Consider the following 26,009-nt stretch of genomic DNA (forward strand, 5'->3'; position numbering starts at 1 on the left):
TCAATGTATCATGCATAATTCCAAATTATATTTATGTCACAGTGAACATTTTATGCACACATTTATGAAAATAAGTCTTAATATACTAATTTCAAGTTGATAGAAATGTTATAAGCATTGAACAAGCAACTCCCGAATGCTTTTTACACAGATTCACCAGTTGCTTCTGTTTTGTCTCAACTGCTTTTTCCTCTCTCTCTCTCTCTCTCTCTCTCTATATATATATATATAATGCATATCATTTTTAAAATAACAAATTGGAGATATTAAACCCTGGTTACCCTAAATACTTTAGCCTGGGATGGGCATTGTTTTTATTAAAAAACAAAACAACAACTGCCCATCTGGCATGGCTCAGTGATTGAGCATCGACTTATGAACCAGGACATCATGGTTCGATTCCCCGACAGGGCACATGCCCGGATTGTGGGCTCGATCCCCAGTGTGGGGCATGCAGGAGGCAGCCAGTCATTGATTCTCTCTCATCATTGGTGTTTCTATCTCTCCCTTTTCCTTCCTCTCTCAAGTCAATAAAAATATATTAACAAAAAACCCCAAAACAACAACAAAAACCCCCTGTTCAACATAGTAGTGGCATTGTGAGATTATAAGCAATTCCCACTTTACAATGTTTCTGTGTTTCACAGTTTGTGACTTGAGCTCAAAGCAATGATTATTTCCTTTACATTCTCATCCAGTGTGCAAAAGTCTATGTGGTTTGTGAGAAGTTTGATCTAGGGAACGCTTTTGTTATTTTTGCTCATAATTAGTGGGTCACTTTTACCCCCTGACCATCTGTGTGGCTTGATGAATTGGAGATGGTGACTGCCTCTTTCTGGTCTTTCTGCCAGGCTGAGCTCCACCCTCTTTGAAGTGCCCGTCACTCTATTCCCCATGGGCCGTGGAGCCTCTCTCAGCCCTCGACCCAGCGGGAAAGGTAATGCTCCCCAACCCTGACTTCTGCTGTTTTCTGCCCTCAAAAAAAATGGAAAAAATTAAGTGGCTTTATTCTTGAACTTAACATTCACACTTCCTTCCAATCTATCAGGAAATTAAACTCTTTTAGGGGAGGTCTCCTTCTCTCCCTCTGTGATGCACTCCCACAGGTGCTAAGGGACTGAGCCAGAAAGGTCACAGGAGAAAAATCAGACTGGGGGACAGACCACTTCGGAGACATATTTAATGGGGGGATACAATTCAATATTCTGAGGATTGAATCGCACCCTTCCCCCCCTAATTAAATGAACTATTCTATACAAAAGTGTCTGGAGCAGAGAACATGCTCAATTATTGCTCATTTTTTCTTCTCTTCACAACTGCGAAGAAGTAGATTGGTTGACAAGCATGGCTTCTGCCTTCACATTCGGTCCTTTGGGGAAGGTTTCTTGCCCCTGTGAGAGGTCACCTGTCAGCTAAACCTCCCCCGTCCTGGACAAGCAAACAGAGTTTTGGGAGAAGAGAAGATAGTAACATCGCATCCCCTTACTTGGAGTGCCTTCAAATCCCCGTGTCTCGGACAGCTCAGAGGGGTTTGTGGAAATGGGGTTCTGGGGTCAGAACACTGTTGGAAGGGGCAGTAGGTCCCAGTCGCCAAACACCCAGGGCCAGCTCCAGGGCTGTGGCCCGTGCACGAGGGACCCTGCACTGCGCTTATGCTCTGCTATCAGTGTCTTGACATTGTTTTTCTGTTTGTTCTTTTTTTTTTCTCACCCAAGGATATTTTTTCATTGATTTTTAGGGACAGTAGAAGGGAGGGGAAGAGGCAGAGAGAGAAACATTGATGTGAGAGAGACACATCGATTGGTTGCTTCCCAACTACAACTGAGGTACGTGCCCTTGACCAGAATCAAGCCGGGACCCTTCCTCTGGCTGACGCTCTATCCATTGAGCCAAACGGGCTAGGGCTCTACATTCTTGATCATTTCGCACAGGGGGAACTGCCGTTTTCGTTTGCACTGGGCTCTGAAACTGGGTGCTTGTAACTGGTTCTGCAAGCACCCGCTTCTCGCATATCTGCTCCCCACTGGGTTCCTTTGACATGCCCCTCCTGCCTCCCCTCCTTCCTTATGGCTCCATGGCCTTTCCTGGCACTCCGCTCTTACACCGTGGGTCATGCTAGATGCCCTTGCTTAGCCCTCTGGTTAACAGAGGGAGGGGATGCAAAAGTCCTTTGGGATGAAAAGGTTAAAAATATCACCATGTGAGTGAAGCAGAAAAGCCTCATGGATGAGGCAGGGTTATATTTTGTGTGTTTTCTTGAAGTTTTGGTTTTTCCTTTTAGCTAGTCTGAAGAAATAAATATGGCCTCGGGAACAGGGGATTCCTGTGAGATCTGAGTTTAATAGCATCGCTTCCCCTTTACCCAGCAGGAAGGGGATGCTGATCAAAGGGTAGTCATGTTTACTTAGCTTGGGATGCACGTGCAACAAGGGAGCAATCTTGTGGAGTCATACGATTCCCATGCCTGAAGCCACTCTGCCCATGTCAGAGGCCCAAGCAGCGCTGCCCACTCTCCTTTGGGGAAGTCCAAGGTGGGAATGACTTTGTGGAATGGATTTCCTTCATCTAGTCTATGGATCCAAGCAGCTGCTATGAGCTCAGCAGGTGGGACAGGAGGTGTTGCTCCTATCAAGTGTTATTGCAATAGAATTGTGCATCTCAGTAAGTTGTACCCAGTGGGATGGGAACTGTGAGAGTCAGAATAGCAGTGTCTTCCCTCTGCAAGCCCAGAGGGCTCAAGTGACTTGTATAAAGTTGCACCATTGGAGGGTCCTTAACATGGGCCATGGATGCTACAGATCTAGACCTCTTTCCCCCGTTGCCCCATAAATAGTAAACCCACCCCAGCGCTAGGCATTGGTCTCTAAAACAGATAGCATAATTTCCAATGAATGCATTTTCTTCCTCTTTCATTGACAGTTATATTTGATTTGTTTGCCCATTTACTTTTTAATTTTATTTTTAAGATTTTGCCAGAGCTGTGCAGGATATAACAACAGCAAAACCAAGACAAAAAGGCCTCCCTAAGACCATTCCAAGGAAAAAGGAGATTATAGCTAAAGACAGAGGAGATGAAAATTTGGAAGACACACCACTGAAAGGCCCGGAAGACACAAAGCTGGTGCAGGTGGTAGTTAAAGAGGAAGGGGGATCTAAGCTTGAATTGGGGGTTGAGGAAGCTAGTCCCCCAACCCTAGAAGGAGGTCCAGAGGACATGCCAGATGGAGGGCAGATAAGCAAAGCCTTTGGAAAACTCTGCAAGATGGTCAAGGAGAAAGTGAGAAGCCTCGAGGAGCCTGTGCCCCGAGTTGACCTCTACCCCAAAGGGCGGTACGTGCTGGTCTCCGGGGATGCCAATTACGTGGATCCTGGGTTCTGTTCTGTGTCTATCCCAGCCAGGGGTGGAGTGGTTGTTTCCACTGAGGACGGCTCTCTGCATCGGGATCGTGCTATGGAGCCCTCTCCTGAGCAGCCCCCACCCCCTCGGGAGAATGGACGGGGGTGTCCGCAGGGGAGGGAAGGTGGACACCCACCCCGCCAGCATACTGCAGGCAAGGAGGATGAGGGAGACACCGAAGAACTGAAAGGTCCGGGGGAGAAGCAGGATGGCCAGAAGGAGGATGAAGGGCCCAAGAGGCCCTGTCTCGTGGTCACACCTGGTCCACAGGGACCGGCTGCACCCCCGCCCCAAAGGCCTGGGGCCAGTCAGGGTGGGTCTGAGGGGCAGGGGGATAGAAGTGGCAGCCTGAAGGAGAGGAGCTCTCCCGGGACCGTGGCTTATGAGAGGGTGGAAGTGATGGAATCCACGGAGAAGTTTTCAACTGAGAACATTCAGATATATGAAGAAACCGCTGTTATTGTGGAGACCGTGATTGGAAAGACAAAGGCAAACAAGAAGAAACTGGGAGACAAGGGCTCTCACAACCTCTAGGCTCTGGAGGAATGCCCCGGGGCCACTGTAGGCCGTGCTTTGATGGGTAGAACAAATGATAAAGAGTAGGGGTTCCTGTTTGCATTAGACCTTAGTAGGCCTGTCTGGCATTGCCAAGGAAGCCTAATTAAAAAGGTTTGTTTTGCTTGCACCTTGTTTGTCTAATTAACGGGGGCCTTGGGGATGTAGGTGCCTCAGCCACACGGAGGACACACTCTGTTAAATGGCCACCACACTGTGGTTGTTTAGGAGAGAGACATGCCCTTCGTTGTGGTGCTTTGAGACTCAGTAGAGTGTCCAGATTTCACATAGGAAATGCTGGTTGATGGCCTTGGCTCATTTCCATTGCATTTCAAGCACAAGCACAAGCTCACATGGAGGAGTGTTTTGTTAGAGTAAAATGATTAAAGGTATCTGTCTCAGTTTGGGTTCCCCCAGAAGCTGATCCCAAAGCAAGGCTTTGGATGTAGTTTCTTTCTTTCTTTTTTTTTTATAATTAAAAAAAAATTAATTGATTTTTTTTTTGAGAGAGAGAGAAAGAGAGAAAGAGAAGCATCGATGTGAGAGAGAAACATCCATTGGTTGCCTCTATACCCACCCCTACTGGGGACCGAACCTGCAGCCTGGGTATGTGCCCTGACCAGGAATCAAACCCACCACCTTTTGGTTTATGGCAACGGTTCTCAACCTGTGGGTCGTGACCTCTTTGGCAGTCGAACGACCCTTTCACAAGGGTCGCCTAAGACCATCCTGCATATCAGATATTTACATTACGATTCATAACAGTAGCAACATTAGAGTTATGAAGTAGCAACGAAAATAATTTTATGGTTGGGTCACAACATGAGGAACTGTATTTAAAGGGCCAGAAGGTTGAGAACCACTGGTTTATGGGCTGACATTCCAACTAACCAAGCCATGTGGACCACGGCTGAATGTAGTGTTTTAGGAATGTGATCTCAGGAAGCACCAGAAGGGAGATGGACTAGAACATGTGCACAGAGTTATCCTGCCTTAGGGGCGAGGGAGCAGGGTTTTCATCCACTACCTCCTGTCAGCCAGTGGGGAGGGCTGCTCCTGGGGCATTAACATGGAAGTACATGGAAATGGTAAAGGTCATGGGGATATAAGTGGGACACCAATGGCGTCTGCTGTGGGTCAGGTTTCAAAAAGCCAAATCAGCCCTAACCGGTTTAGCTCAGTGGATAGAGAGTCGGCCTGCGGACTCAAGGGTCCCAGGTTTGATTCCCGTCAAGGGCATGTACCTTGGTTGCCGGCACATCCCCAGTGGGGAGTGTGCAGGAGGCAGCTGATCGATGTTTCTCTCCTATCGATGTTTCTAACTCTCTATCCTCTCCCTTCCTCTCTGTAAAAAAATCAATAAAATATATATTCAAAAAGCCAAATCAAATGTCACCTCATAGTTCCTTGTTTAGGAGTTAATTCGTCCAACAAGCATTTATTGAGTGTATACTATGTGCCAGAACAGTGTGCTATGCTGACAAGGGGAGGCTTGCAGATTTATTAATAGTCACTGTAGTGTAATAAGCTGTAACATACCTGTGTGTGCATTATCTTGTGCACACATGCACACATACATGCACATGTATGCACAGGTACCTACTTTAAACTAGAAACTTCACCGAAATTTTTATGTTGCCTCTAGGCATCTATTTTTCTACTAACAGTCCCAAAGTGATTTTTTATTTGTACTGATTAAGAAAGTACCCCTTCCCTGTGTAGGTGCTCCAAAATACAAAACACAGAGTAAACATGCTCACACGGATTAGCGCATCTGCCTGAACAAAAGCATCTGGCAAGACAACCACAATTTTACAAGAAAATTGATGGAGTCATAAGTTACATTCTCTTATTTCCTTGTTATGGATAATAGAAAGAATATTAGATGGAGTCAGCTTTCTATTTAGAGCTTTAAAAAACCTTGTTCTGAATTTATTTGAGGTTTTGATTTCAATAAAGAAAAGTGCTTTTGTGTTGTTCTTTCTAAAAGATGAATGGAGAACCTACTCCATTGCACAGTTTAAAAATATTTATGATTTAAAAGCTTAAGAGAGAATGATGGAAACCATTAGCTAGTGCCCAGAATGTACTAGGAATTTGGGCCAGTATATAGGTTTTATGTAGCATAAACCACTGCAAATCTTTTTGTTTTCCCCATGAAGTCTTTTTATTTTTTTTGGACTAAGTGTTCAGTTAATAGTCTTATTTTAAAAGGCAAGGGTATCTTTTTGGGAAGAAAGGTCATTTTTATATTCAATTGATAATAAAAAATGGATGCCTGGCCGGTGTATAGAGCATTGGCCCTCCCACCAAAGGGTTAGAGCATTGGTCCTCCCACCAAAGGGTCTTGAGTTCGATTTCCCATCAAAAGGGAGAAGGGACCTGCTCCATCCTGCTTGTCCCCATCGCCCCAGCAGCACTTCGTCACCCTGGCGGGGGGCAGCGCTTCCTGCAGCAGCAGCTGGATTCAGTTTTCAGTTTTTCCAACATTTGCAGAACCATGATCACCTCCTCTGATGATCACCAGCCAGTTGAGTCCCTCCACAGAGGTCTGTGTTTTCCAGTTGCCTGCCATGTGCACTCACTCTGCACCCATGGGCAGGGAGGGCGAGTCAGGCGCGTGGTGCCACTCCCCAGCAAGCCCCTGGCTCCTGCCCGTGTTAGACTGCGTGGTCCTTGTGATAGTTGAATTCTCTTTTGCCTTCCTAATTAAGCAGTTAATATTTCTTTATATGATTCAGTTGAGGGTGCTTTATATTCAGTTCTCTCTGTTAACATCCCTGCTGGAGTTTCTGTCTCCCAAGAAGGGGCATGAGACAGCAAAGGGAGGCGCCAACACAGGCAGCATTAACCTGCCGCCACCACTGTGGGCAACTGGGGTTCCATCCCCCTTGAGGACTAAAGAGACCAGGTAGCATATCTTCAAATGGCCTCAACGGGAGGCCAGGAAGCTGGGATCTTTCTGCACCAGCTCCCTCCCTTCCTCAGGTGAGGTGGCCCTGGGGCATTGATCCCCTGTCACTTTTGCCTGTAGCACACCAGGTCTGGCGTATCCCTGCACACCTGGTAGGGAGAGAGCTCCTAGGCATGTACAACACTGTCTATAGGTGACCTCTGGGGTGGGCCGAGGAGATAGCTAGAGGGCAGATGCTGGCAAACGTTTTCTATAAAAGGCCCAATTACAGGCTGTACAGCCTCCGTTATAACTACTCAACTCTGCCATTGTAGCGTGGAAACAGCCACAGTCAATAAAAAATAGGCATGGTTATTTCCAATAAAACTAATTCCCAAAGCAGGGGGAGTGCTGGGTTGGGTCCCTGGGCTTTAGTTTGCTGACCCCTGATATAGGGCTTGCACCAGCAAGGTCTAATGCAAAATTCAGGTTACATAACAGGAGACACTGCTAACCTGGCTTCTCTTCTTTCTTTCCTCTTTCATGTTGCAAAATTCCACTGAGGTTTCTCCTAAAATTGTTGTATCATAGGTTTGTAGTTGGGATGTTGCTGGTGAATGAAGTCACTTCAAACTCATATGGCACTTGGCGCGTTAATAATGAAGGACATCATTCAGGTGCCTTGATTAGTGTAAATGCTTGACTCCAACTTCTCATGCTTGGATAAAAGCAAATAGATGCCACAAAAACCAAATTGACTTAAGTTTTATTAAAAGAAATAGGGCTTTTGAAATGAGATGTATATTTTCCAAGAAGGTATATCCTTGGCCAATAACTTCACAGTGCTGGTGCAATTACTAGTCACAACTGCCCCTTCACCTACATGCTTGTGTCCTTATGACCAGAAGCTTACCAGGTGGCTTATCTGTCACCTGTGGTTGGTCAGTGGTTCCAGGACAGGGGCCAAAAGAGAAAAAAAAAACAGGTTGCAGTGTCTGTCTTTTGGCCAGCTTGGGGCAGCCCATTGGGTGTCCTCTTTGGTGTAGAGGGACATCTTTGAGCGTGCTATGAGATGGGACAACCCACCCTGGGATGGTAAGGATGGGTTGGCCTGAAGCCTCCGTGGTGGAAATAGGTGATGGTTAACATTAGACCTAGGGAATTCCCAGCCTCATTTGGCTGTTCTGGCATCTCAAACCCTGTGAACTGAGATCTCTAATTGTCCCCATTCCACCCCAAACCATGCAGGACTGAACATTAGGAATTTAGAAAGACAGAGTCTTCATCTTTGGGCCAATTGCATTTCTTATGGGTCAGTTCATTCTGTTCCCAGGTTCACACACAGTGAGTCTCTCCTAAGTTTTAAAGAGAAAAATGAAGCTGACAGGCTGGCTTGGAAAACTTGCCTCAGATCAGACCTCGATTCCTGGTCCTTTGTAAATCCAAAACCAAATTCCATCACATTTTTTTTGAACCCAAGGGAAGGGATTCTTGGCAATGAAATGCACAAGAGACTCTTGGAAGAACTCAAGTACTAAGTTGATTAATTTGCAATGCAAAGAGAGGGGCCATCTTTCCTGGAGATGCCATGTCAGTACTCCTTATGCTGATTACTCTTCTGGTGTTATTGTCCTTGGGAGGCCAAATAAAGCATCAGGAGGCTGTGGGTGGGCATAGAATTAGACCATTGGCAGGAGAATGGTGCTTCAAGGCACTGTCTGGGGATGGCTTCCCCAGTGTATTGGGTTGTCTTCTCAACAGACTTCATCTCTTCAGACTGGAATTCCCCTTTACACCAGTTTCTGTGTTTCCCTATGGCCGAACTACGCCGGAAACTGTCTGCCTGCATTCACCCTCGACTCTCCATTTTCCTAACTCCCATGAGCTGAGAGCAGGCTCCTCCTAGCTCCCTTTCTGTTGACAGAGAACCACCCAGCTGGCTACAATCAGATCACCTTCGCTGGCCCAGGACACATTCTGTGCTGATGTTACTTCAAACTCCCAGAGTTTTTAGAACCTCTTATTTTCTCCCCCAAACTCTGTTTCTATTCGTGGCTTTTTGATTTTTAGAAATTTCTATCAAATCAAACTTTTTGTATCCAAGAACTTACGTTGGCTGTGAGGGTACCAGTTCCCCTAATTCAGCATTTTTCTCTCGAAATATAAAATTCTTGCCTATGTTTCCTAGAGGTTTTGTAGTGTGTGGTTTTCATGGGATCACTCCAACTAATGAAGGCATAGATCACACGAAAACCACTGCTATTAATTTATGTGACAGTCACAATAACATGTAGTGGCAACTCTGTAAGAATTATGTTTGTTAACTTAATCTTTTAGAAATCAATCTTTGAACTTAAGTATTGAAAAGGAGTTTGTCAACACCTTTCAGTGTCTGCTTTTAGCCATAGGCTCTCTTAAGATTTTGCTAATTGGGTATGGTAAGTATTATATCATAGGACACTTTTGAAAATTGTTTTTTACAATGAAATATAAATATATTAACACTTTATCAAAGATTAAGATTTGCCAGAATAGCATGTGGTCACATATGCTACCGCTAGTTTATAATACTGTTCATGGTACAATCCACGCAGAGGGGTTGCCATGTAAATCAGTACTTAAGAATATGTTTTAAGGGCATGTCAAGCTCTTTTTGTGGGAGAGTCTCTAATACTTATCAACCATCTGTTACTTGTCCCAGGTGCTTACATTTAGGCAGGGTTAGTGACCAGTACTGGCCGATGCTCTGTAGCCGAAGTGACCTGTGTGTCTCCGTCAGGCTGAACATAAAAAAGTGGGTAAGAGTCCTCCACAGGTTCTCTTCTGCATGGATTGTAGCCACCGGTGTTATGATTGCAAACCATAAGATTGAAGATTGAAGCAGCCTGAATCTCTGAGCCACTGCATGGGCATCTATGGCGTTGGGGAGTCACTGAATCCTAAGTAGGATTTGTGTAAATAAAAAATAAAGCTTCATTGTGTTCAACCACTGAGATTCTTGGGCTGTTCGTTACTACAGTACAATGTAGTTTGGCCTGATGAATATATTCTAGAATAGATCTTGACCATGACCCATGACCCACAATGAGAAATGCATTTTATATTGTGAGCCACTTCACACACTTAGACACATGCACACATCCCTGAAAAACACATTTCAGAAAGCAATGCTTATCATTAATATGCATGGTCTATTTTACTCTATTACAAAATGGTGGTCTCATCTTCCTAAATTTACTTTATGGCCAGCTACTGGGATGTAACCTGAGTACTGTATTAAAAATGCTGCTGTAGGTGTTTGATTTATTTGTGTATGATTGATTTGCTAATTATAAATCTTTCATGTATATTAATGAAAGCAGGCTTTTTAGATCTCTCTTTGGCAACACTTTATTATCTGCTTCTAGAATGGCTGGCAGTGTTTTTATGTAATGCATATCACATCCCACAATTTCTGGAAAGTAATGTTTTCTTGTTAAGTTTCCTAACAAAGTTTACATCACTTTTTAAATTTGTTTAGAATATTTTGTAATAGGGAGCAACAATGTTATCCTGATTAATCATGATTTACTTATTTTCATTAAAAAAATAAATGAATAAATGTCTCTTCCATTAGGATCAGGGATATCATAAAAACTTCACTAGCTAGACATATTTTAGTGTTAATACTGGTGCAAAAAAATGAAATAGAGACCAAATATTTTTATATAGCACTATATATTTTTATATACTGTATACTCATATCAAAACTTGCCATTTTTATTAAGAAGCTGATAAGTTACTCTCTAATTTCATAAATTATACCACAACTGTGAAAATATGGACACTATTTTATATTTTTGCCGCCATATAAGACATTTAATGTTTATACAGAGAGCTGCAAAATTACAGAGGTGATGCAATGGGAATCAATGAACATTTTGACCTGAATTTCCACTGGCTTTTCTCTTCAGCCAGTATCACCTTGATATTCTCTGAATATTCTTTTAAAGATGAACATGGTGTCTATTTCTCCAATAAATATGCATACACACATTTTAGGTATATGTGTGTATATACATTTATACAAATGTATATATATACATATATACACATGTGTATAGTCTACATATGTATATATATATTTCTGTGTGCACTTATACACACATAATGTCCTTTGGTTTATTTTCAGACAGTTAATGGGAAATGAATTTTTGATGATTCCATTTATTTTTTTCTTAAAATCTAAACTGGTTTAAAAAGACCTTCGCAATAAGTAATAAATTTCTTTTAAAAATCATAAATTTTGTTACATTTTAAAGCATTAAATAGAGAAGGTCATATGGGGTTAGAGAAGACAAATTCATGCCAACATGGGGAAAAAAGAAAGAAAATGGGTTTTCCAGACTTCTTTCTTAAGGGAACCTTCAGGGAATGGAAACTGGTGCTCTGGTGTTTGAGGAAGGGAACTCCAGGCTTAGCTACGTACTCCCAGGGGAAGGGAGAAACGGAGCCAGAGTAGTTTATCAATTCTTGGGAATCAACTCAAACAAATGAGTCATTTCTTGGGGATGTGTGGGCATTGGGATTGGGGATGAGGGGTCCATCCTTGAGTAGGAAAACAGGTCAGAAAGCATTTCTACCTGGTAATGAAATGGTGTGGTGTCTTCTGGGGGTAGACAGGGGAGAAGAATGTATCAGCTTTAGATGACCTGTTAAACACCATCATGGACCGCTTAGTTGCCAAGATGGTACCTGTGCTTTCCCTACTAAGGGCTTCTCTTGCTCCCTTCAGGCTCAAGTTGCAGGGGATGAGTTGGCATTCCCCACTTTGGCAGAAAAGGCTCCATACAAATGAAGGTCCATGTGAAGATGGCTGCTCACATCTTCAGACATGCCCACTTCACCCTCCATACGCCTGTGCCTGAACAGAGGCCATTGCCCGAACACATCAAAGAAATCACAACGTGAAGGAGTAAGATATTGCCTGCCAAACACATGTTTTGGAACTCAAAGCTCAAGTTCATACGTGCAAAGCTGTAAAAAATACTCACCTGGCCTCTTGCTTCCATCAGATTAAGAAGTTCCCAAATGAATTAGGAAAAGGAATGCTCCTGGGTTAAAAACTACTATGGTGTGTTGCCAGACCTGCCTTGCATTTCCCCCTTTTGGATAGTTATGTGAGAAACCCCAGAAAGTTGGGGCTGAAATGAATTCTGTGCAAACTGAGAGTAATTTGGACTTCTCTAGAATATTTTACCGTAACTCAGAGCAATAGCTGGTGAAAGGACAGCCACGCTACTTAGGTTTTATATTTGTCATGCTGGCTGAGTAGGAAAAGTTATGCTGTTGGTATTGGTAGTAAGATTTCCAATGCCCATGCTGTTTTACTCTCCCCCCTCCAGTAATTAGAGTTCTCATGGATGGCATCTTTCAAATCATGCCACCTTCAACTATGTCATTGAAAAATCGTGCTCAGTTCATTTTTTTTTTAATCTAACCAGGTCAGTTGAAACCATGAATAGACATTCTTGGAGTCACTGTGTGTAGCTTTTGACATGCATTCTCTTCTCTTCTCAGATCTGAAAAAAATTGAGGGGAAAGTTGTCCAAGTTTTTCTTTGCACGATATCACCTATTTGAGTGTCACAAATAAAGAACCTAGAGTCACAAATAGAACGTAGATGTTGGTGGGAACACTGTATTTGGGGCATAGAATAAAAAAGATTATTTCCATTGTAAAGAAAATAATCATTGACAGTGAACGAAGCTTCAGATCAAGAAGTTGAAATTGCTAGGTGCCTGACAAAGAATGGAGCAAGGACAGAGAGGCAGAGATAGGAGAGGGAGGGAGGCGCCGGAGCCAGGGTGCAGCACTAGTTCTTGTGCAGGATGCTTTTCAGGCTTCTCTCCACAGCTTCATCCAGCTCTTCCTCTAGCTCCTCCTTCTTGGACATGGCCAGCTTGGACTGGTAATCCCTCACGACCTGGTCAATGTACGGGGCACTCTGCGTGCCATGCAGCATCAGGGTCCACTCCTTCAACACCCCCTTCTGAGGTGCGCTCCCGACGAACCCCAGTTCCAGGGTCCAGGTTCCTCGGGCGTCTTCCCCCCAAGTGTGGGTGGTCATGAAAGGCCACTTGTCAAAGCCCACCTTGGAGTCATCATCCCTTGGACGCCGGCTCAGCAAAATGGACTTGGTGCCCATAGGGGAAGTCATGTTGATGTTCAGGTCTCCTCTCCTGGTTGCATTGACTGTGATGACAGCTTGGACATGCTCAAGGTAGCGGACGAAATTTTCCTTCCCTTCACACGCATCGGTGGTGAGGGTCAGCACCAACTTGCCAGTGGATGGTATTTTCCTGAGGGCAAAGCAATGAGGGGATATGGTAAGGAATGCGCATATTACGTGAGGGGTTTCTGAAGACAGCTTCAGGTTGCAGAAAGAGCAAGAGCTTTGAGGTTAATCAGACAGACCTGGGTTAATTCCGACATGAGTTATATGAGCATGAGTAAGTTACCTATTCTCTCTGAACCTTCTGTGGGGAAAGGGAATGTGGCAGATATGTTGATGCCTTTCCCATTTCTCCTGTCACCTCCAAGTTCCTCTTCAGCTGCGGCTCCCATGTACCCTGACTGCTTCCTACCTCAGGTATCAGCATCTCCCAGCATCTCTCCTGGAGCTTTTCCATGTTCTGTGGGAGTTTGCTCAGGACAGCCTACTAGTGACAGGGATTTAATTCCTCAGGGACAATCCTCTACCAGAGACTGACAGAAGGTGGTGAATAAATATACCCTAACTTCTCCATTCTTCAGTGAGACAACTCAGTGTCCCCAGTGGGACTGAGCCTAGTTGCCAACAGTGGACAACTAGTTGCTCATCAATGTACTCTTTATTGACCTTTATTCCACTTCCCTGTCTCACATCTCCACTTCCCCACTTGTATTTCCTGGAATCAAATTGTTAGCACCCAAGTCCCATCTCAGGGTCTACTTCTGGGACAACCCAAACTGAGATAGGAGCTCATAATGCCTTTCTTTTAAAGTGCTAAGTTCCTTATTATTGCTAATGTTAGTGTTATTAATATAATAAAAAAGCTGAAATTGAGTTAATTAATCCTAGTGAAGAACAGTCCTTTGAAAGATCAGAGAAATTTGGCAATCTCTTTGATCATAGAGTTAGAATCGGAAGAAGGGTCAATCTCAGCATTTCAGCTATCTTTCCATACAATCAAGGTTGAGAATTGCTAAAATAGAGGGTCAGAGAGGTCAAAGTATTGTCCAATTTGATGGAATTAAGATTTGAATGCAGGTCTGGGTAACTGACTACAGAAGCTGCAGGTCCTTTTCCAGGACCAAAGGGGAATGGAGGGGAGGACGTATTGTGAGAAGGTTCTGTCTCTGGCCAGGCTCAGGTCACCAACAGAAATAAGGCTGGGGTGGGATGGGATGGTTAGAGATGGATTTACCACCATTGAAATGCCATTATCCCAGAGGTGTACCCTCATAATGGAATATGACACAGCGATGGGAGTGAATGAGATATTACTGCACATAATAACTTGGATTGATCTCACAAACATAATGTTTAGTAAAAGAAACTGGATACCAAAGTGTCCATACAACGTGATTTAGTCAGAGAAAGCCCAAGAACTGAAAAGCTAATCTTTGGGGGCAGGAATGAAAACAATGGCTGTCCAGGGATATGGGGATTAACTGGAAGGGGGGATGAGGAATCTTTCTGGGGTAATGGAATGTTTCAGTGTTTGATTAGATGGTGGTTACTCAGGTATATACACTTATCAAAACTCAAATAACACACTTAAGCTCTGTGCATTTCGTTGTATGTACACAAAACCTTCATTAAAAATAACAATGATAAAAACTTCTATTTCTAGTTTACTGATGGACCAATGAGGAAAAGAATTAAATAAAGAGGACCCTATTGTCCAATCCTCTTGCCATAATGAGAAGTAGTTTCATGTGACCAGCGCAGTGCTTCCTGGGTAAGGAACTTCTCACTTCAATCCTTTCATGTCTATCCACATCACTTGGAATAAAATCAAATGCTTACCTTGTCCCACAAGTAGAATGAATAAATTAATTGTATTATAGTCACACAAAGAAACATTATTCAACAATGAGAATAAATGAGCTATAAGTACACACTAAATGTGCTTGAATTTCATAACATAATTCTGAGCAAAACAATCTAGACACAAAGGAGAACACCGTTTATTATTCCATTTATATTAAGTATGAACTAGGCAAAGTAATCTATGGAGTTAGAAGAATAGTGAGGAGATTATGGTGGAAGAGGATTCAGGATTTTCTGAGACATTGGTTGTGTTCTGTTCTTTGATCTGGGAGGTGGTTACACTGGTTGGTTTTTGCAATGAAAAATAATGGCATAAGGCACCCAAAAAGTTAATGCTCACACCTAAAAATATGGGTTCTGAGTCACACAGCTGTGTGCTATGTAAATGACCCCCCTCCCCCGGAGTTGTGCATTGCTATAGTTCTCTCTGCAAGCTAGTTGTCCCTAAATCAAATCCAGCACATCTCCCTGACAGAGAGGGAATCTGATATTGTCGCTAATGCCATGGCACCATCTCTGGGACATTTCCACATGCAGCAGAAGAACCATGGCACCCACTTACTCAGGGTCCTGCACGGAGCCGCCCACACAGTGGAATCTCTCTGGCACCGTTTTCCAGTCTTTAGCCATCTTCACCATGGCGCCTGCGTCAAGGACCCCGTAGCCAAAGAGGTGGTTAAACTCCAGACCGACCCCATTCCGCCGCCACTGATGAACCTCATCATGAAGCTGGTTTCGTTTGGAGGTGAGCACAGTCAGATGCTGCATGTCTCTCCAGGTGAGACCCAGACTGGATGCCGGAAGCCGTTGGGAAACAAGAGAAAAGGGGAGGGCGAGAGAGGAAGAAAGACACAATGACTAAGACAGGACAAAAACCCCTTGTAAGATTTTGGAATATCTATGAACCCCAAGTCAAGGGAGAATTCCCATGCACTATTTAGAACCATTTTATATTTGTCAATTAAAAAAACACCACACTTGTCTTTCTTACTTAAATGCATCTCAAATGTGCATTCTAACACACACACTGGAATGGCTAAAATGATAAGACTGACAATACTAAGTATCGACAAAGATGTGGAGCAGCTGGAACTCATGTACTTTGCTGATAGGAGTTTAAATGATTGCCACCACTTTGGAAAACTCTTTGGCTGTATCTTCTAATGTTATCCATATACTTAAGCTATGGCCCAGAATTTCCATCCTTAGGTATGTATCCAACAAAAATGTGTGTATACACTCACCAGACATATGTACAAGAATGTTCACAGGCCCAAACTGTGAAGCTCTCAAATGCCCATCCAGAGTGAAATGAATAGACTAGTTGAGGTGTATTTATAGAATGTGGAATACTATAAAGCAACAAGAATGAATGATCTATAGCTACTCTGAATAATATGGATGAATCTCACAAATAGAATGTTAACCTATGGAAGCTACACACTGAGGAGAACATGTTGTATTATTCCACTTGCTTAAAGTATAAAAACAGGCAACATTAATCTATGCTGTTAGAAGTCACATCTTGATTGGGGAGGGGACATAAAGGGCTTCTGGGTGCTGGCAGTGCTGTTTCTTGATCTGGGAGTTGGCTATGTGTGTGTGTTTCATTTGTGAAAATGAAGCTATCAGTTCTTCAAGGGCAGATACAATGTCTTCTGCACATTTTTATCCTCAGTATCCAGGTCACAGGACACAGAACTGCCATTGGCACGCTGTCCAGAGAATAAACAAGTCCACTTGAAAATGCTATTGGTTTTGGAAATTAGTGTCTGATGTTACTCAGTGTTTGTGTTTTTTAAACTGCAAGTCATGACCTATTTGTGGCTAGGAAATCAAGTTATTGCACATGTTGCCTCACTGGGCTGCACATAACAGTCTTCTGGTGGGGAATTTAAAATCCCACTGCTCAGGCCACACCTCAGAACAATTAAATCAGGCTCTGCAGGAGTGGGACCCAGGTATTGTAAATCGTTAACATTTCCCCAGTCATTCCAATAGGTAGTTAAATTTGAGAACTAATGATTTAATGGATGGGACTATTGTTAAAAAAATGAATGGCATAGAATAGAAAAGAAGAACAGTATACATTTCATGTAATATGGAAAACTATTTTTTTCCATGGAACTTTTAGTGTGTGCGTGTGTGTTGAGTAACAATGAAAAAATTATTTCTCACTGAGAGTCATGGTCAAAAAGGTTGGAAAATCCATGCACTATTGTTCTCTTCGGAAGTCAAATAATTCAAAGGACTAGGAACAACATAACTCATTTGATAAACTTTTAACACATGTAGTGTTCATTGGTTCAAAGCTTTGAATCAGAATCAAAAGATACTAATGATTCATATGCTCTTGAAATGTAGATCTTTAGCTTTTAAGGAGAAAGTTGCAAGGAAGGTCAATGGTTATTTGAGAAAATTAAGAACATATCTTGGACATATGATCCCCAGGACGCAGGTAAATGTGTGAAACTTCCCGAAGTTGATTATGACCAAAAGTTCAGTGTTTTGCCAGAATGGGATTCTGAATTCATTAAACCCAGAATGGTTTACGGTTGATAAGTGAAGGATCTGGTGATTTTGAGGTGACCCGAGGGCTTAGCAGGTGGAGTATCTCTTATCTTTGCTAGGGGTCTGTCATAAAATGTGCTATGCTTCCTGACATTCGGAGAAGGACCCCCTCGGTGTTTCCCCAGGGACTTATTTTCAGGAGAAGATGAGAGGGAGGATGTGTCAGAACAAGGATCTTCTCACTTCTGAAATAAACCAGAACATAGTACACATTCCAATGTAACTGAGTTTTTTTGGCCAGCCATTTGCATATGTCAGAAAAATAAAACTGCATCCTTTGTAGTTTCCTCTTTTGAGCAATTTCAGAATTAACAGAATACACTGTTGGGTAAAGCAGTATTTTATCTTCTTTTAGTTTTAATCCTATCATAGCAGCACAAGCATCTTAAGTAATACCTACTAAATAATAAAAAATAAATTTACAGAGTTTCTACAATATAAAGGTCATTGTGGTGTAGGACAAGTAATGTGACCTGTTCTTCCCTGGTCTCAAATATTTTATATAACAGTTGGGAAAATTAGACACATATGTAGAGAAGTACAGCACAGTGAAGTGACTCCATGAATGTCTATTCACTGTCCACCATGTCCAGGGAACATTGTAGGAAGGTCTAAGCCTCAATATTTAAAAAGGGACAAAACCACAATGAGATATCACTCACATCTGTTAGAATGGTTATTATAAAAAAGACTAGAGGCCCGGTGCATGAAATTCGTGCAGAGTAGGCCTTTCCCTGGCTGCTGGCACCTGGCTTCCCTCTGGCACCTGGGACCTGAGCTTCCCTTGCAGCCCCAACTTCACGCTTCATTCAGAAGTTCATCTGGAAGGACATCCGGAAGGATGTCTGGTCTAATTAGTATATTATGCTTTTATTGTTATTGATGAGATAACAAATTCTGACAAGGATGTGGGGAAAAGGAACTCTGTGCACTGTTGGTGGGAATGTAAATTGGTGCAGCCACTATGAAAAAAAATGGATGATCCTTAAAAAATTAAAAATAGAACTACCATGTGAGCCAGCAATTCTACTTCTGGAATATATACACAGGAAACAAAAACACTTATTTGAAAAGATATCTGCACCCCCATATTCCTAGCAGCATTATTTATAATAGCCAAGACTGGAAACAATCTAAGTGTCCATTTATAGATGCATGGATAAAGATGTTTATCCATTATATATAAAATGGAATATTATTCAGTCACGAAAAATAAGGGAATCCTGCCATTTGTGACAGCATAGATGGACCTTGAGCATATTAATCTAAATCCGTGGTCGGCAAACTGCGGCTCTCGAGCCACATGCGGCTCTTTGGCCCCTTGAGTGTGGCTCTTCCACAAAACACCACGTGTGGGCACACGTACAGTGCGATTGAAACTTCATGGCCCATGCGCAGAAGTCGGTTTTCGGCCTAGGCGAGTCTATTTTGAAGAAGTACTGCTGATATTTGACTGTTGACTAATGAGTTTGCCGACCACTGATCTAAATGATATGTTGGACAGAGAAAGACAAATACTATCTAATCTCACTTATATGTAAAATCTAAAACAAACAAAACAAAACCCAAATGAATAGAAAAAGAGATAAAATTTGTTGTTACCAGAGATGGGGGTGGGGCATTAGAGGAAGGTGATCAAAAGGTACAAACTTGAAGGAGTTCCGCGGGTTTGCTGGCGCCAGGAGATTTGAGATTTGGATTTCGTGATTGCGGAGAACTGAGACTAAAGGGGGCATCCTGAGGAACTGATCAGACCGTGCAGTGCCCATAAGAGAGGAGCGTTTCCCAGACCATGCAGTGCTGGTAAGAGGAGCGTTTCCCAGACCGGTAAGAGGAGCGTTTCCGCGGCCGGCCGGCGTTTGTCTGTTTCTTTGTTTTCACTGAACCCTGCTCATAGGACAGTTCGGATACAGACACTCACCTGTGCTGAAGAGAGGGTGAAGGTGCAGACGAGGGGAATCTGGGGAGAGGCTGAGGAAAGAGGGGGAGCCGGAGGAGGTGGCAGCGAATTGAGTGCTGAGACCCCCCTGGGCCCAGGACTGGGGCAGCCATTCCTCCAGAGGGTGGAATTCCTCCCCCCAGCCCCCCAGGCAAGGAGCACAGCCACACCCAGATTCCACCCTGTATGAGATAAAGGACTAAAACAAGCTGATTAGTCCCTGGGAGTTACCAGGGTCTGGCCTATAGAGGGATTTTCAGTCCCACCAACAACACAGAGCAGGGTAAGGATTAAAAAAGGATAGAGAAGCTGTATAGCCTCAGAGGCCAACCCAAAAACACTGCCACCCAGAGGTTGAGCCACAAACTGACTCTTAGGGGAATACAAATTAAGGCAGACTGGATCACAAATACGGCCTGCTTTAAAATCAGGACTGTGATTTACAACACGGAGGAACAGTGTAATGCAGGCAACACTCTCCTAAATACCTGGCAGGACCAAGGCGAACCAGGCTGAAGAGTAGAAGAACCGAAAGACCATCACTACTGCAAATTTTTTCTTTTTCTTTCTCTTTTTAATTTTTTCACCTTTTTACTAAGAAACCAATTTTTTTTTCTCTTTTTCTTCTTTTTCCATCACCTGATTTTACCCTTTCAATTACCACATTTTTATTTTTAACCAGTATTATTACTCCTACCATTTTACCATTTTTTAAAGTGCCATTTTATTTTCTCTTTATTTTCTTTTGGGATTAGTGTTCTCCATTCTATTTTCATCGTTCCTTTAGCATTAATTTTCCCTATCTCAATTCCACCTCTTTGCTAAAACCCTCTTCCTTACTTTTCCCCTTTTGGTGTCCTGTTTCTCTTACCCTATTCCTGCTCCAGACTTTCCCAATTCCCTCTTTTTACCCCCTGTCTAATTCCACCCTACTTATATATCCTATTTCCAATCTACTGCTCTAAATCCTTATACACCTATTCTTTATCCTTCTTCACTTTCCAACCATTTTTTTTTTCTCTCTTATCTTTCTATTGTTTTCTTGATTGTTGAATATATTGGGCTTTTTTTTTTTTTTTTTTTTTAATTTGTTTGTTTGTTTTGTTTTGTGTTTTTTCTTCTTTTTTAGGACTGGTTGTGAGGTTGTTTTTCTTTTTCTTTTTCTTTTTCTTTTTTTTTTTCTGCTGGTTTTTCCCTTCCCTCCCCCACCCCACCCCAGCTATTTTTGTGCTTCTGTTTTCCCTTACCCCTCTGGATATTATTGGTGGTTTGTAGTTTGCATTCATCTCCAGGGATCTGTTGCTGGAATTTGTTGAGATTAGTGGCAGTTCTATTGGAGTTTGCTCCTCATACGGGGAGTCTCTTCCCCACTTCTACTTCATTCTCTTTTTTCGCTCTCTTTTTTTCCCCCCTCTTTTTTCCCAATTCTATTTTTGCACTCCTTTTTTGTTTGTTTTTTTTCTTATTTTTCTTTTCTGTTCTCTCTTTTATCTTCTTCTCTTCTTTCTCCCTTATCCCCTAATTCTCTTAATTCGGGTGGTCACCTTTATTTGGAGTTATTAATATTGTGAATATACTTGTGTTCAGTGCCTGGTACGTTGTGCCTTGCTCTGTTGTATTTTGTGCCTTTAAATCAACGCAGCAGATCCAAGCAACAGCAGCCCCCTGATCACCGCAGCCTCCTGATCACCACAGCCTCCTGATCACCACACCCTCTGTCTGTGGAACAGCAACTGTACGTGAAGCCTCCCCCCACCAGCCAGAAGAGCCAACACAGCTGTGAACAACACCCACCAGAGGAGCTGCTGCCAACTGGAAAGCAGCTGCTACCGCAACCGTCTGAGCAGCAACCACAACCCAAGGAGCCCCTGCCACCCAGGGAGCAGCCACTGAACACCTCAACATCTACATATGTCAGCGAGATCAAACATGGGTAGGCAAAGAAACCCCCAAAGGAAAGAAAAGGAGGACTCGCCAGAAAAGCAGCTAAGTGAGACAGAGATATGCAACATGACGGAAAAAGAATTCAGAATAAGGTTCCTAGAGTACATGCACCACATGTTCAAGAAGCAAGAAGAAACAGATGAAAAACTCAACTACTTATGCAAGAAGCTAGAAGAAACAGATGAAAAAATCAACAACTTAAGTAAGTCCCAAGAAGAAATGAAGAGTGACATAGCTTCAATAAAAAACTCCATTGAAAGTATCAACAGTAGACTGGGAGAAGCGGAGGACCGAATTAGTGAATTAGAAGACAAGGAAGCAAAACACACTCAAACTGTACGGCAAATGGAGAAAAAAATTAAAAGACAGGAGGAGAGCCTAAGGGAGCTTTGGGACAACATGAAACGAAACAACATACGAATAATAGGGGTGCCAGAACAACAGAAAGATGAACATGGATTAGAAAACCTATTCGAAGAAATAATATCAGAAAACTTCCCTGAGGTGGGGAAGAAAAAAGTCACACAAGCCCAGAGAGTCCCAAACAAGGTGAACCCGAAAAGACCCACACCAAGACACATCATAATTACCATGGCAAATGTTCAGGATAAAGAGAGAATCTTACAGGCTGCAAGAGAGAGACGGAAAGTAACATACAAGGGATCTCCCATTAGATTATCAAATGATTTCTCAACAGAAACACATCAGGCCAGAAAAGAATGGACGGAAATCTACAAAGTGATGCAAAGCAAAGGACTGAACCCAAGAATACTCTATCCAGCAAGGCTATCATTCAAAATTGAAGGGGAAATGAGAAGCTTCACAGACAAAAAAGGGCTAAGGGAGTTTATCACCACCAAGCCAGCCATGCAAGAAATGCTAAAGGGACTGGTGTAAAAAGAAGAAATATCAAGCTCAGAAAGAAAACAGCCACACACACACACACAAAAAGAAATGGCTACAAACAAATACCTTTCAATAATAACTTTAAATGTAAATGGACTAAATGCTCCAACCAAAAGACATCGAGTGGCTGAATGGATAAAAAAACATGACCCATACATCTGCTGTCTACAAGAGACCCACCTCATTAGAAGGGACTCACACAGACTGAAAGTGAAGGGATGGAAAAATATCTTTCACGCAAATGGAAAGGAAAAGAAAGCTGGGGTAGCAATACTTATATCTGACAAAGTACATCTCAAAGTGAAGGCCATAACCAGAGATAAGGAAGGCCACTTCATAATACTAAAGGGATCAATACAACAAGAAGATATAACCCTGGTAAACATATATGCACCCAATGCAGGAGCACCCACATACATAAGAAAACTTCTGGAAGATATCAGGGGAGAGATCGACAACAATACAATCATAGTAGGGGACTTTAATACACCACTGACATCACTGGATAAATCCGCTAGACAAAAACTCAGCAAAGAAACAGCAATCCTAAATGACTCACTAGATCAGATGGACTTAATTGACATCTTCAGAACACTTCACCCCACAGCTGCGGAATATACATTCCTCTCAGGTGCTCATGGGACATATTCAAAAATAGACCACATATTGGGTCACAAGCAAAGTCTCCACAAATTCAAGAAGATTGAAATCATAAAAAGCTTCTTCACAGACCACGATGGCATAATGTTAGAAATAAACTACAATAAAAACAACCCAAAATACTCAAACACTTGGAAGCTGAATAGCATGTTATTAAATATTGATTGGGTTACCGATGACATCAAAGAAGAAATTAAAAACATCCTGGACACTAATGACAATGAAAACACAACAATCCAAAACCTCTGGGACACAATGAAAGCAGTCCTGAGAGGGAAGTTTATAGCTCTACAGGCCTATCTCAAAAAACAAGAAAAAATGGTAGTCAATCATCTAACTCTACAACTCAAAGAATTAGAAAGAGAGCAACAAGAAAACCCCAGAGTGAGCAGAAGGAAGGAGATAATAAAGATTAGAGCAGAAATCAATGAAATAGAGACCAAAAAAACAATACAGAAAATCAATGAAACCAAGAGCTGGTTCTTTGAAAGGATAAACAAGATTGACAAACCCCTAGCCAGGCTCACCAAGAAGCAAAGAGAGAGGTCCCAAATAAACCAAATCAGAAATGATAGAGGCGAAATAACAACAGACCCCACAGAAATACAAATGATTGTTAAACAATACTACGAGCAACTCTACTCCAACAAACTGGACAACCTGGAGGAAATGGACAAATTCCTAGAAAAATACAACATTCCAAAACTCAATCAGGAAGAATCTAAAAACCTCAATAGGCCAATAACTATGGAAGAAATTGAAGCAGTCATCAGAAAGCTTCCAGCAAACAAAAGCCCAGGGCCAGACGGCTTCACAGGGGAGTTCTACCAAACATTCAAGGAAGAACTAAAACCTACCCTCCTCAGACTACTACAAAAAATTCAAGAGGAAGGAACGCTTCCAAGCTCATTCTATGAAGCCAGCATCACCCTAATACCAAAACCAGGTAAAGACATCACAATGAAAGAGAATTACAGGCCAATATCCCTCATGAACATAGATGCCAAAATCCTCAACAAAATCTTAGCAAATTGGATCCAGCAGTACATCAGAAGGATCATACACCATGACCAAGTAGGATTCATCCCAGAGATGCAAGGATGGTACAACATCCGTAAATCAATAAATGTGATACATCACATAAACAAATTGAAAGAAAAAAACCACATGGTCATATCAATTGATGCAGAAAAAGCATTCGACAAAATCCAACACCCATTTTTGATAAAAACTCTCAGAAAGGTGGGAATAGAAGGATCATACCTCAACATAATAAAAGCCATATATGACAGGCCCACTGCCAACATCATACTCAATGGACAAAAACTAACACCATTTCCCCTAAGAACAGGAACAAGACAGGGATGTCCACTCTCACCACTCCTGTTCAACATAGTACTGGAAGTATTAGCCATTGCAATTAGGCAAGAAGAAGGAATAAAAGGCATCCAAATTGGAAAAGAGGAAGTAAAACTGTCCTTATTTGCAGATGACATGATATTATACATACAAAACCCTAGAGACTCCATCCAAAAGCTACTAGACTTAATACATGAATTTGGCAATGTAGCAGGATACAAAATTAACCCCAAGAAATCTGAGGCATTTCTATACACCAACAGTGAACTTTCAGAAAGGGAGATCAGAAAAACAATCCCATTTACCATCGCACCAAAAAAATTAAGATACCTAGGAATAAACTTAACTAAAGAGGTTAAAGACCTCTACTCAGAAAACTACAGGACGTTGAAAAAAGAGATAGAGGAAGACATAAACAGATGGAAGAACATACCATGTTCTTGGATTGGTAGAATCAACATCATTAAAATGTCCATACTACCCAAAGCAATCTATACATTCAACGCACTTCCCATTAAAATACCAATGGCCTTCTTCAAAGATCTAGAACGAACTCTCCAAAAATTCATCTGGAATAAAAAAAGACCCCGAATAGCTGCAACGATCCTGAGAAAGAACAAAGTAGGTGGGATCTCAATGCCAGATATCAAGCTGTATTACAAAGCCACTGTTCTCAAAACTGCCTGGTACTGGCACAAGAACAGACATATAGATCAGTGGAATAGAATAGAGAGTCCAGAAATTAGCCCGAACCAATATGCTCAATTAATTTTTGACAAAGGAGGCATGAACATACAATGGAGCCAAGATAGTCTCTTCAATAAATGGTGTTGGGAAAATTGGACAGACATATGCAAGAAAATGAAACTAGACCACCAACTTACACCATACACAAGAATAAACTCAAAATGGATAAAGGACTTAAATGTACGACAGGAAACCATAAAAATTCTAGAAGAATACAAAGGCAACAAAATCTCAGACATATGCCAAAACAATTTCTTCACTGATACAGCTCCTAGGGCAGTTGAAACTAAAGAGAAACTGAACAAATGGGACTACATCAAAATAAAAAGCTTCTGCACAGCAAAAGAAACCATCAACAAAACAACAAGAAAACCCACCTCGTGGGAAAACATATTTGCCAACGTCATATCGGATAAGGGCTTAATCTCCAAAATTTATAGGGAACTCATACAACTTAACAAAAAGAAGATAAACAATCCAATCAAAAAATGGGCAAAGGATCTAAATAGACACCTTTCAAAAGAGGACATTCAGAAAGCCAAGAGACATATGAAAACATGCTCAAAGTCACTAATCATCCGAGAGATGCAAATCAAAACAACAATGAGGTACCATCTCACACCTGTCAGAATGGCCATCATCAACAAATCAACAAACGACAAGTGCTGGAGAGGATGTGGAGAAAAAGGAACACTTGTGCACTGCTGGTGGGAATGCAGACTGGTGCAGCCACTATGGAAGGCAGTATGGAGGTTCCTCAAAAAATTGGAAATGGAACTCCCATTTGACCCTGTGATCCCACTACTAGGAATATATCCCAAGAAACCAGAAACACCTATCAGAAAGGATATATGCACCCAGATGTTCATAGCAGCACAATTCACCATAGCTAAGATCTGGAAACAGCCTAAGTGCCCATCAGTAGATGAATGGATTAGAAAACTGTGGTACATCTACACGA

The 26,009-nt window shown here is 42.2% G+C and overlaps 2 protein-coding genes across 2 annotated transcripts in view; one reads left to right on the plus strand and one right to left on the minus strand.

Annotated features, from left to right (window-relative positions):
• The window catches only part of BFSP1 (beaded filament structural protein 1), a 31,459-nt gene extending 27,426 nt beyond the window's left edge, over positions 1 to 4,033 (plus strand). Inside the window, exons 7-8 of the mRNA XM_070421431.1 lie at positions 852 to 937; positions 2,967 to 4,033. Of these exons, the coding sequence (XP_070277532.1) occupies positions 852 to 937; positions 2,967 to 3,931 (1,051 nt within the window). The 3' untranslated portion in view covers positions 3,932 to 4,033. The remainder of the gene's footprint in view (positions 1 to 851; positions 938 to 2,966) is intronic.
• Positions 4,034 to 10,232: 6,199 nt separating this feature from the next.
• PCSK2 (proprotein convertase subtilisin/kexin type 2) overlaps positions 10,233 to 26,009 on the minus strand; it is a 264,456-nt gene continuing 248,679 nt past the window's right edge. The window contains exons 11-12 of the mRNA XM_070419880.1: positions 15,485 to 15,712; positions 10,233 to 13,186 (exon numbers count right to left, since the gene is read on the minus strand). Coding sequence (XP_070275981.1) covers positions 12,700 to 13,186; positions 15,485 to 15,712 — 715 coding nt within the window. The 3' untranslated portion in view covers positions 10,233 to 12,699. The remainder of the gene's footprint in view (positions 13,187 to 15,484; positions 15,713 to 26,009) is intronic.

This window comes from Myotis yumanensis, unplaced genomic scaffold (assembly GCF_028538775.1).
Source record: "Myotis yumanensis isolate MYYU_CA2020_CCGP unplaced genomic scaffold, mMyoYum1.0.hap1 SCAF_7, whole genome shotgun sequence".
Taxonomy (NCBI): domain Eukaryota; kingdom Metazoa; phylum Chordata; class Mammalia; order Chiroptera; family Vespertilionidae; genus Myotis; species Myotis yumanensis.